Source organism: Barbatula barbatula (genome assembly GCF_947034865.1).
Source record: "Barbatula barbatula genome assembly, chromosome: 2".
NCBI lineage: Eukaryota > Metazoa > Chordata > Actinopteri > Cypriniformes > Nemacheilidae > Barbatula > Barbatula barbatula.
The window spans coordinates 627556-642719 of NC_136767.1; the positions used below are offsets into that span (position 1 = coordinate 627556).

General features: G+C 40.4%; 3 protein-coding genes across 5 annotated transcripts; all 3 read left to right on the forward strand.

The window, feature by feature from the left end:
• Positions 1-431: 431 nt before the first annotated feature.
• haus4 (HAUS augmin-like complex, subunit 4) lies at positions 432-4013 on the forward strand. 2 transcript variants are annotated; one of them, XM_079472805.1, is made up of 9 exons: positions 432-765; positions 854-993; positions 1498-1626; positions 2022-2162; positions 2366-2462; positions 2541-2686; positions 2787-2917; positions 3036-3104; positions 3306-4013. In XM_079472805.1, the coding sequence occupies exons 1-9, from the start codon at positions 699-701 to the stop codon at positions 3478-3480; spliced, it is 1095 nt and encodes a 364-aa protein (XP_079328931.1). In that variant the 5' UTR covers positions 432-698; the 3' UTR covers positions 3481-4013. The 2 variants fall into 2 exon arrangements, with proteins under 2 accessions (XP_079328931.1, XP_079328932.1); XM_079472806.1 differs by having other exon boundaries at positions 496-738; positions 3306-3709.
• A 307-nt stretch (positions 4014-4320) lies between these two features.
• On the forward strand, positions 4321-7268 carry ddrgk1 (DDRGK domain containing 1). Of its 2 annotated transcripts, none has more exons than XM_079449643.1 (9): positions 4321-4536; positions 5325-5480; positions 5623-5759; positions 5842-5943; positions 6024-6146; positions 6230-6268; positions 6663-6719; positions 6884-6932; positions 7043-7268. In XM_079449643.1, exons 1-9 carry the CDS (start codon positions 4449-4451, stop codon positions 7198-7200), a joined length of 909 nt encoding a protein of 302 aa, XP_079305769.1. In that variant the 5' UTR covers positions 4321-4448; the 3' UTR covers positions 7201-7268. The 2 variants fall into 2 exon arrangements, with proteins under 2 accessions (XP_079305769.1, XP_079305768.1); XM_079449642.1 differs by having other exon boundaries at positions 4335-4536; positions 5322-5480.
• A 547-nt stretch (positions 7269-7815) lies between these two features.
• On the forward strand, positions 7816-10747 carry LOC306890132 (uncharacterized protein). Its single transcript, XM_079449664.1, has 5 exons — positions 7816-8355; positions 9029-9083; positions 9160-9343; positions 9430-9591; positions 9761-10747. The coding sequence occupies exons 3-5, from the start codon at positions 9166-9168 to the stop codon at positions 10063-10065; spliced, it is 645 nt and encodes a 214-aa protein (XP_079305790.1). The 5' UTR covers positions 7816-8355; positions 9029-9083; positions 9160-9165; the 3' UTR covers positions 10066-10747.
• The last annotated feature ends 4417 nt before the right edge of the window (positions 10748-15164 follow it).

Here is a 15164-nt window from a genome sequence, read left to right on the forward strand (position 1 = left end):
ACAAAATATGTATCTAATAATCATATAGAGTCAATATTCTCGATAGAGCTGAATTAATGTGCACATAAAAACAGTTAGTCTGCCTGTCTGTGTCTCAACTGTCTTAATTAGTACTATTTACATTATTTTATTTAAAATTCTAGTATTTAATATATTCTCTAATATAATATTTTCATTATACTTGGAATTTTTTATTCATAAATTATGTTTGGTTGATTTTAATGCCTATGCTGGTAATAAAGACAAAAATATCATTTAAAATATTGTTAAATTTCGTGTTTATTTGTGACTTTTATGTTGCTGGTTTGTTTTTCTTCCTCGTATTGTTATTTGTGATTTGTGTGCAGTCTAACGCTCAACGCTGTTCTCAATTGTTCTGCAGATGTTATATCGGTTTATTGGTATTAAAAAATAAAGAATGTAGCTACTTCCTGCACTTCCGGCGCTACACCACACATCCAATCAGAACAACCCAAATCTTGCGCACGCGCACCTGATCGCTCGGTCATGGCGGTAAAAACGAAAAGCGAATGTCAACAATGTAATGAACGTTATTGAAACGAGTAGTTGCTTAATTGAACAAAACTGAAACGTCAGTCATAAAGGCAAATAAACACTCGAAATTAATTGTGTAACTTGCGTTACGTTTATATTCGTTCATTTGATGTTAGTGCTTCGTTAAAAAGTTCGTTTCCGCGATGTCACAAAGAAGAGATTCAGTGCTCGTTTCGTCTCTGGGTAAAGCAGACAGTTTACATCAAGAAGGTTTGGATTTGACCATGTTTTTTCTTTACTTGATCCATGGGTCGCCATTACTGTGTCTCTCTTCACATCTTCTGTGTTGTGCCGGTAGTTTTAGCATCATTCCCTCTGTGTCAGACGACAGAAGAGGACTTGATCCAGAACCCTCTCCTCTGTAAGTTACTGGCCACACTGTCCCAACACGTGGACCCAACTGGACTCACACAGCAGCTGAGGAAAGATCTGGAGAAGGTCAGACTTCAATAACATCTCTACATTCAACCTTTAATATCAGTTTGATGTCTGAAACGCTGGCATTTATCATTTGCAGATGCTTTTATTTCCAGAATGGTTAACAGACGAGAGAGCAATGAGCCAAAAACATACAATGTAGACATTTATGTCTACTATAGAGGAAAAGTACATCACAAAAGATTAAAACAAATATTGTTAACAATATTAAACAAAGTTAAACAGTAGGAAGTTAAGAATAACACTACATTTATTCATGTCGCAGATGCTTTTAAACAAATTTGACAGCGTTTCACATTTTGTCAGTGGCCTGAGAATGTCTTATTATTGATTGTTTATTAATGGGCAGGTCTTTTTCATTTTCAGCATTTTAGTGTCAATCATCATGTGATTTTTTTTAATGCTGTATTGTGGAATCATTGCTATGTGCAGTTCACCACTGCAGTATGATATCATATATTTGGTGTGTACTGTCCAGTTGAAATGAGTTTATAAACCCTGCAGGCGGAGCGCGAGGTGCACACTCAGAGGTTGGGCTGGCTGCGTGTGGAGAGCGTTCATCGAGTTCTGCAGGAGATCCTTCAGGAGAATCGCTTCAGCAGAACCTCCAGCACTTCAGCAGCGGAGGAGAAGGTAAGATGAACCACAGAGACTGACGATGGCTTTCAGAAACATTTACATAACGTGAAAATGAGTTTAAGATGTCCAATTGAGTGTAAGTACATCCCTCTCTTTAAAACAATAAAGTGAGTTATGAGCAAATGTCTTGTGAATCCTTTATTCCTATAGCCAAGACATTTCTGCGATGTAATGGAGTATTTTACTTCTAATAAAACATTATTAAGAACTCATATCTCGTCTATAAAAGACAACGATCATTCACAGCAACACACAGCACATTATTATGACTTGTGTGCTTTGAAGGTTTCTTGTGTAAAAAAATGTATTCTGTAATCTAGAATAAAATAAGATTTTTTTTTTCAGGAATTTAGCTTCCTGCTTCATTGTGTTGTGTGTATATGTTGAAGTTCTACAGCACTTTGGAACAGTGTGTGTTGGTGGGGCAGTGTGTCAGACTGTTGGACAGCAGCTCCGATGTGAGTGAAGACCGCACTGCACTTATGGCACTTTCTGTGGAGAGATTGACAAGACATCTGCCTGATGAACAGGTACATCACAAACTTATTAGGTTTCGGTTATAAAAGTTGTTTAAAATGTTCGGTTTTGTTTAGCTCTGCTGTGATGTATAACCGCAGAAATCATGTTGGAAGTACACGGGTACCGTACATTTCAACATTATGACACGCATGAGCTTGTGTTGAATTCAGAACATTGTGTATCACAGGCTTTTGTTTGATATTTCTGCTTTCAGGAGGTCTTAGAAATGAAGCACAGGCTGCCATCAGAGCTGCTGAAATATCTAAAGAAGAAGGCAGCCAGCATACTGTCATACTATCAGCCTGACTGGGGTAAACACATCTTTCTCCACCTCACTTGACTCTGATTTTGACAGAGAGAGACTAAAGATATTTTTATTTGTGTTTCAGAGAATGAAAGCGAAGGTCTCAGGAATGTCAAGCTTTCTAAACTTCCTGAGCTGTTGGACGGTGAACAGAAGAAAGCGAAGAGCCTCAGCGAGAAGAACAGAGAGAACATCACATTACTCCAGCGACAGACTCACGCGTACCTCTCTGTCAGTTCATCTTCTGCGTCTGTGTGAATGTGTGTGTGGAGGTGCGTCCGAGGGGGGTGCTATATTCAGATTGACTTGTGGTTTGTGTCTGCTTTGACAGGAGCTGCTGAAATGTATGAAGATCCTGCAATGTCTCATTCTGGATCTCCGGCTGAAAGCTCAGAAAGATCTGGACAGAAAAAAGATAGAGTACTTTGAAGCCAAATGTGAGATCGGTTTGCAGAAGATAAGGTATGATCGTCGTCGGTTTGTTTTGTGCTTGTTTATTTAATTGACATTTATTTTCAGTCATTTAGCATACGCTTTTATCCAAAGCCACTTGCAGAGAATGATGAGTTTTCTTTTTCAGGGCAGAGATGCTTGAAGTTCAACTTGACACCTACACGAGAGACAAGATCGCAGCTCATAAAAGAATTACGTGAGTCACGTCAGCATTTTTCTTCATATGGCCTGCTCTCTGAAATCTTGCCTTTAGTTAAACACAGTAACTGAATGCTGGGTAATGTAATAATGTTTACTGCAAATAATGGTTACCAATGAAACAGCAGGAGGACATTTAAACACTGCTTCAGTAGTTTTGCATTGAAAGCTGTCAGTTGAGATTCATTATTGTGTTTAGAGAGAAACTCAACGCAGAGCAAAAATCTTCAGAAATGGAGAAGCAGGGGGTGGAGTCCAAGCTTGCGTCCTTTGAGATCTACGGGAAGGAATTTGAGGCTCTGGCTGAGGAATACTCCAGACTCCAGCAGGAGATCGCCACCAAATCCTGGGCACTGAAAGAATTCACTTTATAAATGCAAAAATCAGATTTCCTCAACCCTTCAGAGAGCACATTTGTTTGACTGTGGAATCCTTCTGTTGTTATCTTCAAATAATTCTTTATATACTCTTCACTAGAAGTTTTGGCCTTTAGTCGTGATAGTGTTTCATTTCACAGTTCTGGAGCTTGGTTCGTTTTAATTGAATGATTGTCAGATTTTGTATAAAGGTATTCCTTTACAATAAAAGTGTTCTTGAAATGTTATCTCTTTTTTACAAGCTTTATTCAGCAAGTAAATCTTTCTACATTTGAAGACTTTTTTTAATATAATATAAAACTGAATTTAATTTTGTTACATGATATTACCGTTTTCAGATTTTTAATTATTCTTGAAAATACAAGTACTTAAGTACCATTCAGTTACAAAAACACCTATACTATAAAATAACACAATTGTTTTAAATTACATCAATTTTATAATAATATTTGCCTTCTTAAAATTACTGTATGGTATTCCTCATTTGATATAAATTTGTATTGTATGTATCTGCTCACTTTTGTCGCTATAATATTGTAAGATATAATTGGCAGTTTTTGTTGGTTTTTACTTTTTGGCTAACCAAAACCGACCCAAATCTTAATTGAACTATTTTCTTTTTATGGCAAGCCTTACTCAAGCCTGATGTAGCCAAACTTGCTTGGCAACGGGGTGAAAGGTCTGTGTGGTTATAAGCATTATTACAAATATGTGTCTCAGTGTTCAGAACAAAGAAATCTATACACATTTGGAAACAACTCAATGTGAGGAAATGACAGATTTGTCATTTTTGGGTGAACTGTCCCTTTAAGCCAGACTTGCTGTTAAGGCTTGTTTACTCCAGTCCTGCAGGTGGCGCACGTGACCCGGATGTTAAACACGTAAATACAACGTCAACTTCCACAAAGCCCAATGTAACAGTCATCGGATTTTTACTCTTTTATGTTTTATTTTGATCGATTAAAATGGATGTAGTTATTTATATACTATCTGCGAGTATTCTGCTCATTCTCATACTGTTTGCCGTCAAGATTCGTGCACGTGCTGAGACAGGTGAGGAAAATAATTGACTTTAATGTCTTGACAGATGCCACACATGTATGACTGATGTCTATAAAGTATATAACTATAAAGAAAAATGATGCATTTTACCATTTAGATAATAAATGACAGCTAATGCATCTTGCAAACTTCAGTAAAGTAAATTACTGAATTATAACGAGACGGGTTCAATAAAACTCCTGAAGCTTTTATAACAACACAAATGTGACGTTTGTAAATGCATAAAGTGGAATATTTCTTTGGATGTAAACCTGTCATGAGCATGTGCACGTTCATATTAAGATTTAAATCATTTTGTCATATTTTGAACGAGGAACATTACCTTTAAAGGAACAGTTCACCCAAAAATCATAATTTACTACCCCTCGAGTTGATCCAAATGTGTATTAATGTGTTTGTTCTGATGAAAACAGAGAAAGATATTTAGAAGAATGCTTATAACCAGACAGAGTTTGCCCCCCATTGACTCCCATAAGTACAAAAGTGCCCCAGAACTGTTTGCTGTCCTACATTCTTCAAAATATCTTCTTTTGTGTTCAACAGAACAAACACATGTATAAAGCTATTTTCTACTCAATGGTGGCCAAGAACTGTTTGGTTACAAGCTAAATGTGCCTGTAGGTTCTAAGGCCACAGTGGCTGTTTGATTTATTAAACTCAACAATGCACGCATTTAACTGAACTGAACAGGTGGGAAATGAACTACAGGATTGACAGATGACATGTAAAGCACACGTGCCGTGTGTTGTTGTTGAAAGTGTTGCTGTGTTTCTCAGCAGCAGATAATGAGCATGCTCAGAATGTGGCGGTGAGAGCCACAGCGCGTCCACAGGCGGCGGTGGAGGAACGGGCAACAGGGATGCCCCGTCGCCGTAGAAACCTCCACAGTAGAATGACTGCACAGCCACGGGTAGAGCAAAACACACCAGATGACGGTATTACCCATCAGTAATGATGAAGGACAAAAGTCATGAGATCCTAAAAAATCTCAAGACATGACCAGTTCCTGATTATATTTATTATTACAGAGTTCATTACAGAACCGATTTCTAACTGAACTCAATGAACTGTTCTCAGAGGTTTATCCTGTAGAAGCAGATGAGAACGAAGAGGACAGTATTCCGTCTGAAGAACGTGCTCAAGCCGCTGGTAAAGTTGGAGCGAAGAAACAGAGGAAGCTGGAGGAGAAACAGGCTCGGAAAGCTCAGAGAGAGGTCCTGATCCCGCTGCGCTGAACCGTCTCACATTCAGCTGAACTTTGTGTACTCTCGTTATATTTGTGTGTTTGCGTTGCAGGCAGAATTGGAAGAACGAGAGGAAAGGAAGAAAATGCAGGAGCTCAGAGACCAAGAGAGACAGAAAGAGGAAGAGACCGAGCGACTCCAGGAGCAGAAACAGGTTTCGACTAATAAGACACAACACCGTATGCCACAAGTGAGAAATAATATTGGTGAGATAACCCTTGTGCTTCTTTACAGGAAGAGGAGTTAAGGCGAGCCAAAGAGGAGCAGGAGAGGAGAGAGGAGGAGGAGTATCGGAGACTGAAGGAGTCTTTTGTGATTGAGGAGCAGGGAGAGTCAGAGGAGCTCACAGAGCAGGAAGTGTGTGTCCGTTCATATGCTCTCTTGTGCTGAAGGAAAATCTATTCAAATTGACAGTGTTTGTATTTTTGTTTACATTTCAGTCTCGAAACCTTTTGCAAGAGTTCATCGATTATGTCAAGGTAACAGATTACGTCTTCCCTTCACTTAAGGTTCCATTATTGTTGGTCAGAAAATAATGTCAGCTTTAAACATTCTTTAACGTGATAGTTCACACAAAAATCGCTTACTCACCCTCAAACCTTTATGACTTTCTTTCTTCCGCAGAACACACAAAAAAGATATTTTGTAGAATGTTGGTAAGCGAACAGCACTGGACCTCATTCTTCGAAATATCTGCTTTTGTGTTCTGTGGAAGAAAGTCATGCAGGTTTGAAATAACGATGACAGAATTTAATTTTTTTTGGTGAACTATCACATTAACACACATTCTGGTCACTTCTTATTGATTATTATCACAGTGTTTTATTGTTTCACATAAGCAAGTTAAATGTTGATTCTTTCTGTCCTGTTCAGAAATCTAAAGTGGTTTTGTTGGAGGATTTGGCGTCTCACTTTGGGATGCGCACACAGGTCAGTACAGACGTCAAATCAGTTAACATCACGTGCTGCTCATAATTCATCCACAAGAAATCAAGCTTAATTTTAGAATTGTGATGCTCTCATTGTCATGTATAGATGATCCTATGTTATTTTTTATTGCCTTTAATTCGTGCTGATAAAACGTGTGTGTTTAGGATGCTATTGCCAGACTGCAGGATTTGATGGCACAAGGTTCTCTCACAGGTGTGTGTTTATTTTGTGCATCTTGTCATTCTTGCTCAAAAACTCAGAATTCAATTCACATGGTGACTGTTCTCAGTGTAATCTCTCTCTCTCTCTCTTTCTCTCTGCAGGGGTGATTGATGACCGAGGAAAGTTTATTTTCATCACCCCAGAGGAGCTGAACGCTGTGGCTGACTTCATCAGACAGAGAGGACGAGTGTCTATCTCAGAACTGGCCCGAGCCAGTAACACCCTCATCAACCTGAACCCTGACATCCAGAGCTCATAACCACACAGACTGAGTTTAAATAAATACATGCATTACACGCAGATGTAAATAAAGTGACATGAATTATGTTTGTGAGCACACAAGGTTCTTGTCGTTTTATGATCTCGTTCCACTGTTTTTAGTTTTTGCTTTTTTGTCACAGCGGTGACGTTCTTTCCAGTACGCACTGATTTCAGTCACCCTCTGCTTAATGTGATGTCATTATTTATTTAAAGACCATCCTGTACGGCCTTATTAATATTCATAAGTTGATCTCTTCGTATTCTGTGATGTGACAAGCAGCACGTCCACACCTACAATATAAGCCTTCACAATAATTTCCTTTTAATATATACAATCCTGTTTAATGCAAAAATCACAAAAACAAGTCAAATACTTTGTGTTATAGCTGAATGTATACGGGTGACCTGAAAAAATATGGTTTCACCTTTAATTGTTTGTCAATGACTGTGGTAAACATCTTGGAGATAGGCCTACATTAAAGAGCATGTGACAGAAGCAGCATTATAATTGTGTGCGGGGTGTTTGCCTTCATGGGTTGTGACACCAATTTCCTGTTTTATCCGGAAGTCAAGCCTTTTCTGTTCGTCACGTGATCGTGTTAGTGGGAGATGATAGGGTCCTGCTGCGCCCTCTGCTGGTCTTTGGTCACAACATCTCCGCGAGAAATACAAGATCCTCAGATTTGGTTTATAATAAATGAGTTTTGTCTTGTGAATCGTGTCGACTGAAGGCTTCAGTCGTGCTGTTTGAAAATAAAGCCAAAGATCCGCACGAGATACAGTCGGTAGTCATGAAAGTGTCCTCCAGAGAGCGCTGTGTTCTCCAGGCTTCATCTTCAGTTCTGCTCTTTCAGGACACACAAACACTCTCGGGCTGCCGCTGCTGCTCCTAGTCCGCCTCCTCTGGAGAACCTGGACACCTGTGAAGTTTCCGCGGGTCTGAATTGGTTCTGAACTGGTGGTTTTCGTTCTGTCTGCTCTGGTTCATGATGAGAGATGAACGCGACGACACCGGGCGGATCACGCTCTTTGTTTACTGTCTTTAATGTTTTGGATGAGTGTGAAATGATCGCTGTGATATAATGTGAGTGATCCGCGTGGATCTGTCACTCTTGTATCCGTGTGCGCGCGCGGGACTCTTTGATCTGTGCAGGTGAGAAACACTGTATCATCTTCCTCGTGTGACGTCACCGCCCGTGTTGATCCTTTTTGGTGTCTATCTTACAACATCACTGTATGAGATGTGATATTCATGTTGTTATTATCTAATGCTTAAGTTTATCATGTTAATGACATCTTGCTGTGTGTGTTTGTTATAAGACAGACCGGGGCTAGTTGTCACATTTAATGGCTTTGTATTTTAGGTTTGAAATGGAACTTAATTAAAATGTAAACGTCTTCTTCGTGATTTCTCTTTCATTTGAGCACGATACTGTAAATGAAGTTAATAAGGTGTGTTTACTTGTCTCAGGAGTCATTTTATATATGTCAAACATGTGCCATGTTTTTGTGAATCTGTATTCATAAATATTGATTTATTCAGTACAAAACTTTTTGTTCAAAAGCTTTTTTATCGTTTGCTGTAAATTTAGTTTAAAAGCCCTGCAGGAGTCTATATATCTTTAATTAAAACCCCCAATAGTGTGGCATTATGCCCCGCTTTCAACTCAAGATTTTAAGATTAGAATCTTTACAGAAATCCTCTTTAGACCCAACTTGACAAACATTTACTGGATTAAAAAGTGTGACCTAGGTCATGCATGGATGCGTTTTACCATGGTACGGGCATGTGTCTGGACAGTAACATTGCTGATGTTTCATTGCAGTTAAATAGGACCCACAAAATCTCACGTGCGACCCCGTCTGACCTCTGTTTATAAGGTGAGATGCATTTTTCTGTGAGGATCATTGTTGTTGAATCTATGGCGGTCTTTTAATGGTATGTCCTTCTCCTCAGATCAGAATGACGCTGGCGTTGAGCCCTGCGGCCGTGTGTCAGTGCTTCACACTTGTGTCGCTGTGCACATCCATCGCAGACCCCAACTGGATCCAGATCCAAAACACTTCTCAAGCAAACGGCCAGCCGCTCATCTACGGTGTGGCTTTCACTGTACACGCGTATCAGAATCGCACGGACACAGGTTTGAGCTTCTGTTCACAACTGCAGCAAAATCTCAGTTCACAGTTCTGCATCATTTATCTGACGTGTGTTCTGGGGTCTGTACAGGACTGCTGGGTGGGCTCAATGGATGGGGAATGTGGCTGCTGTACATGCTGGCGGGTCTCTGCTACAGCGCCGTCCTGCTCTCCAGTTTCTCTTTCCTGCTGGACTTCCTCGGCACAGCTGTCACTCGTTCACGACTGGTGACATCACTGTATATATCAACAGGTGACGTAACACATTGAAGTACACTAATGCAAACGATATACTGTAAGTGTTTTTTTTTTAAGGGGCTGAATTCAATTTGACATTTATTTTTGTAACAGTTTAATGCAATCTTGGTACTGACCGATCCGAAGAACTTTGTTAATGTTCATTTTCTTCTCCTGCCTTGCAGCATTGGACTGTCTGGCGGTTCTGGTTGTGTGTGTAACCTGTCTGTATGTTATTAAACACAACGTGCATCAAGGGAAACCCCACTCGCGGTCGGACCGAACAGAAATAAACCTGTCCGAGCTGCAAGTGTCTCCGGGAGAGAGTCTGTACATTGAGCTGCTGGGTTTGATCTTCTCGCTTATGGCCTGTGCTTTTGCCCTCAAAGGTCGATCAGAGCCCATCGCACCGCGTGATTACCTGAGCGTGGAAACTGAGGACCGTGAAACGGAGCCTTTGATTGGTGGAGCTGAGCTGGAGGAGGAGTGAACGGATGGAAGAGGTTCACTTGACTATTGCACAGTAAGACTCAAGACCAATGATGCTGAGAGTCTCCGGTTCTTCATCTCAGGAACATAAGGATCTTTCTGACACTGTTGGACAGAGTTAAGAATATGAGAATCTGTTCATTTTAAGTTCATGAGGTAGAATGTGAATTGAATCAAATTGAAGCTCTGGATGTTAAATTACAGGTGAAACCGAATGAAGGATTTTTCTTTGAAGGTAAATCAATTCGACAGATGCACACAACAAAGAAAATTACTTAAATCCAAGGAAAAAATAGAAATGTACGCCTGCTTATTGTTAGTGTTGATTTTATATGTAAAGCTTCTTCTATTTGAGTTTATTGTAAATTACAGCATTTGAAGTGTTTTTCACTATGCTCTATATAATGTATGCTAAATTATTAAATTAAGTATAATGTAAAAATATACACTGCGTTTTTTCTTTTAGAAATACACGTTTCTATATATTCTAATGTTGCATGAGAATTTGTTTATGATCAAATAGTTTTAACAAATTCGTATTATAATTCTGCTAATTTTACAAAGTAATATTTAATGCTGTGTATCAACTTTTAATAATCCAAAACCAAACTATGGCAAGAAATTATTTTTTCCACAAAGCCGTTTGCACTGCTCTCTTGTTCTTTCTTTTGTTGTTGTGGTGCGTTAATCTTGTAAGAAGAAGAAATTCTCTTTTTTAATTTCCCTCACTTGTTTTTTTTACTCTTTCTGATCTGATGTTTATTACAGCAGCAGAGTGATGATGACAGTGGGATCAATGGATGCTGAGCTTTCTGCTTTCATTTCTCAGTTCTCTCTCATTAGACTCCATCCAGCCTCTCTCTCCATCAGCGCTGCTTCGCCACCTGCTGTCACATGACCCCAGCCTGAGCTCCAGTTGGATGGAGACCATCGCCATAGTAACCTTGAGAAGTTGTTGATGTCACTGATGAATTTGTGAATGGGGAGAGAGAGCAAACACGCAGAGATGGAGGATAAAGATCTAACATTAGATGCCACAGTTTTACTGGTGTAGTCAGTTGCATGAGCTGTTGTTGTTTTTTTGCTGATGTAGTTGGTCTAGTGTTTGTGTGTGTTTAAACCACTTTTACGACATCGTGGATGATGTGGGACGAACGTTCAGCCTGTGGATGTGTGCTATGTCACACCATGTTCTCACTTCAGGTCGTGAAGTGTCATGTATGGATCCTCTCTGATGGCAGGCTCTCAAATGGGTTTTATACTGTATGTGTGGCCGCTTTAAAAGCGTTGAATCAATTCTGTTGTTATTGTTTATGGTTATAGCAGCATTTACACACAAAGAGAATGTTTTGAACACTAAACTAACTTTATGTAGGGAGAGAGAGAGAGAGAGAGAGAGAGAGAGAGAGAGAGAGAGAGAGAGAGAGAGAGAGAGAGAGAGAGAGAGAGAGAGAGAGAGAGAGAGCTATATGGATGGATGGATGGATGGATAGGTAGGTAGGTAGATATATAGGTAGGTGGATGGATGGACAGACAGCTAGCTAGCTATAGTGATAGACAGACAGACAGCTATAGAGAGAGACAGTCAGACAGCTAGCTATAGAGACAGACAGAGAGACAGCTATAGAGATAGACAGAGAGACAGCTATAGAGATAGGCAGACAGACAGCTCTAGAGATAGACAGAGAGACAGCTATAGAGATAGGCAGGCAGACAGCTCTAGAGATAGACAGACAGACAGCTAGCTATAGAGATAGACAGACAGACAGCTATAGAGATAGATAGATAGACAGACAGACAGCTAGCTATAGAGATAGACAGACAGACAGACAGCTATAGAGATAGATAGAGAGACAGCTTTAGAGAGACAGACAGACAGATCTAGAGATAGACAGAGAGACAGCTATAGAGATAGATAGAGAGACAGCTATAGAGATAGACAGACAGACAGATCTAGAGATAGACAGACAGACAGACAGATCTAGAGATAGATAGAGAGACAGCTATAGAGATAGACAGACAGGCAGATCTAGAGATAGACAGAGAGACAGCTATAGAGATAGACAGACAGACAGCTAGCTATAGAGATAGATAGATAGACAGACAGCTATAGAGATAGACAGAGAGACAGCTATAGAGATAGGCAGACAGACAGCTCTAGAGATAGACAGAGAGACAGCTATAGAGATAGGCAGGCAGACAGCTCTAGAGATAGACAGACAGACAGCTAGCTATAGAGATAGACAGACAGACAGCTATAGAGATAGATAGATAGACAGACAGACAGCTATAGAGATAGACAGAGAGACAGCTATAGAGATAGACAGACAGACAGCTATAGAGATAGATAGATAGATAGACAGACAGCTATAGAGATAGACAGAGAGACAGCTATAGAGATAGACAGAGAGACAGCTATAGAGATAGGCAGGCAGACAGCTCTAGAGATAGACAGACAGACAGCTAGCTATAGAGATAGACAGACAGACAGCTATAGAGATAGATAGATAGACAGACAGACAGACAGCTAGCTATAGAGATAGACAGACAGACAGACAGCTATAGAGATAGATAGAGAGACAGCTATAGAGATAGACAGACAGACAGATCTAGAGATAGACAGAGAGACAGCTATAGAGATAGATAGAGAGACAGCTATAGAGATAGACAGACAGACAGATCTAGAGATAGACAGACAGACAGACAGACAGCTATAGAGATAGATAGAGAGACAGCTATAGAGATAGACAGACAGGCAGATCTAGAGATAGACAGAGAGACAGCTATAGAGATAGATAGAGAGACAGCTATAGAGATAGACAGACAGACAGACAGATCTAGAGATAGACAGACAGACAGCTAGCTATAGAGATAGATAGATAGACAGACAGCTATAGAGATAGATAGAGAGACAGCTATAGAGATAGACAGACAGACAGATCTAGAGATAGACAGAGAGACAGCTATAGAGATAGATAGAGAGACAGCTATAGAGATAGACAGACAGACAGACAGATCTAGAGATAGACAGACAGACAGACAGCTATAGAGATAGATAGAGAGACAGCTATAGAGATAGACAGACAGGCAGATCTAGAGATAGACAGAGAGACAGCTATAGAGATAGACAGACAGGCAGATCTAGAGATAGACAGAGAGACAGCTATAGAGATAGACAGACAGACAGCTATAGAGATAGATAGAGCGACAGCTCTAGAGATAGACAGACAGACAGACAGACAGCTATAGAGATAGACAGATAGAAAACAGCGCTCAGAACGAAAGGGGCGGAGCTGATAGGGTTCAAAGGAGGCGTGGTCCAGGTGGGTGTGTCTCTCAGCTGATGCGCGCCTCTCTCTCTCTCTCCCCCCGCCATCACTTCATCTCTGTCGCGGGAGGAAGCGCATCGCGTCCTTTCACACGTTCATTTACGCAGAGGCTCATCCCGACGCACGGAGACGGATCATATGAGACAGTGAGTATCAGTGGAGTAACGGAGCGTCATGCGCCGCACCGCGACACTGCCGTGAAAGGTTCGATGCGCTGACGCTTGTTATCGCTCACCGAGGCGGTTGATGCTGATGCTGTGATGCGGATGCCGCGGTTCAGAAGGCTGCTCGCATCCTTTTGCATGAGCGGTAACGCGCATTATGTAATGGCCACAGCGATGAAAAGCGCACGGATGGATCCATCTCTGGTGTTATTGGTGTAGTCAGGTGAACACCGTCTCTCCATTGTGCGTCGCTGCTGTGTCCATTGCGTTTGCTCTTCAGTGGAGGCATAAAGCATTTTTATGTCCTGTGTTTGTTGAATGCATTTGTCGGTTTAGTTGCAGCGCGACGCCTGCGTTTCTTTTAAACGCTGCGTTCATTCATGGCGTTAAATACATCACGTCTTGTTGCGCGCTCTGCTCTTTAAGCATTTATTGAGCTGTTGTGATTTTGATATCATAGGTTAATCTTTTTTTTGGGGGGGGGGGGGTGGACAGGCCTCTAGATCCTATTTTAACTGACAGGCTTGAATTTCTCTTTATATACATCGCGTTGTCGTTGCGTTTTTAATGTGCGAGTGCATTACATTAGGAGTCGATGATGCGTGTGTGTGTCATGCGCATGTTTACAAATGAACGTGCATTTTTCTTTATTCTCAGACGTGTGTGTGTGCATCGCTTCTAGCGTCACGCTGTTATATATCTTTATTGTATGGTATACGGAGAAATACTATAATGCTCGTCCTGCATTATTGACAGCGTCAATGTTGCTTGCAGCTCTCTGTTGATGGAGGTAAGATATCTGATGTGATGCATTTATCGTCCTGACAGTCAATGGCATCACACACACACACACACACACACACGGTCTATAGTGAGATGCGAGTGTAGGGTTTGAATATACGAAGCATGTGAGCGATGATGTAATGCTGTGCACGTGCCCGCGGCGCGCTGCTGGACGGCTCGCGCTACTGCATGAATGCACTGAGCTCTGTAAACATGAATCCATAGAGTAAACATTCTGCACCATTATCTTAAGTGGACATTTCAGATTTTCTCATTTGCAATCGCGTTGGTTATAGTTACACAATGTTAAACTGAAAAGAAGCATGGATTTGCCACTGTAACCACAATTAATTTGTCGGACAATTGTGGTTATACAAATGCTGATCATTTATTTTCTATTGACACCACAATCTAACTTTAAAAAAAAGGAAATATCTCGATCATTTCTCTTAGAGACCAATGAGATTAAACGGAGGGCAAATTATAAATTGAAATGTGTCCCGTCTCAGATATTTCTCCCCAGAAAAAGAAAGGGTCATTTGTTTGAGATGTCAATATGAACTCAAACATTTCTCATCACATCCAGATGATTTGACCTCAACAATCTACATTAATTTACACCTCCAGACTCTTCATGTGTTTACACAATTATGCTGTCATTTCATTGTCTTTATTTTCTTAACATCAGAGACTAAGTTGATATTTTAACACAATCGAAAGGGCAACATCTGGGCAATACAAAGTGAACTTCAATCGTATTTGAATGATCTTTAGGTAATATTTAACTTCACAGATATCATTTTATTCAGGGTGCGGCTGAAACA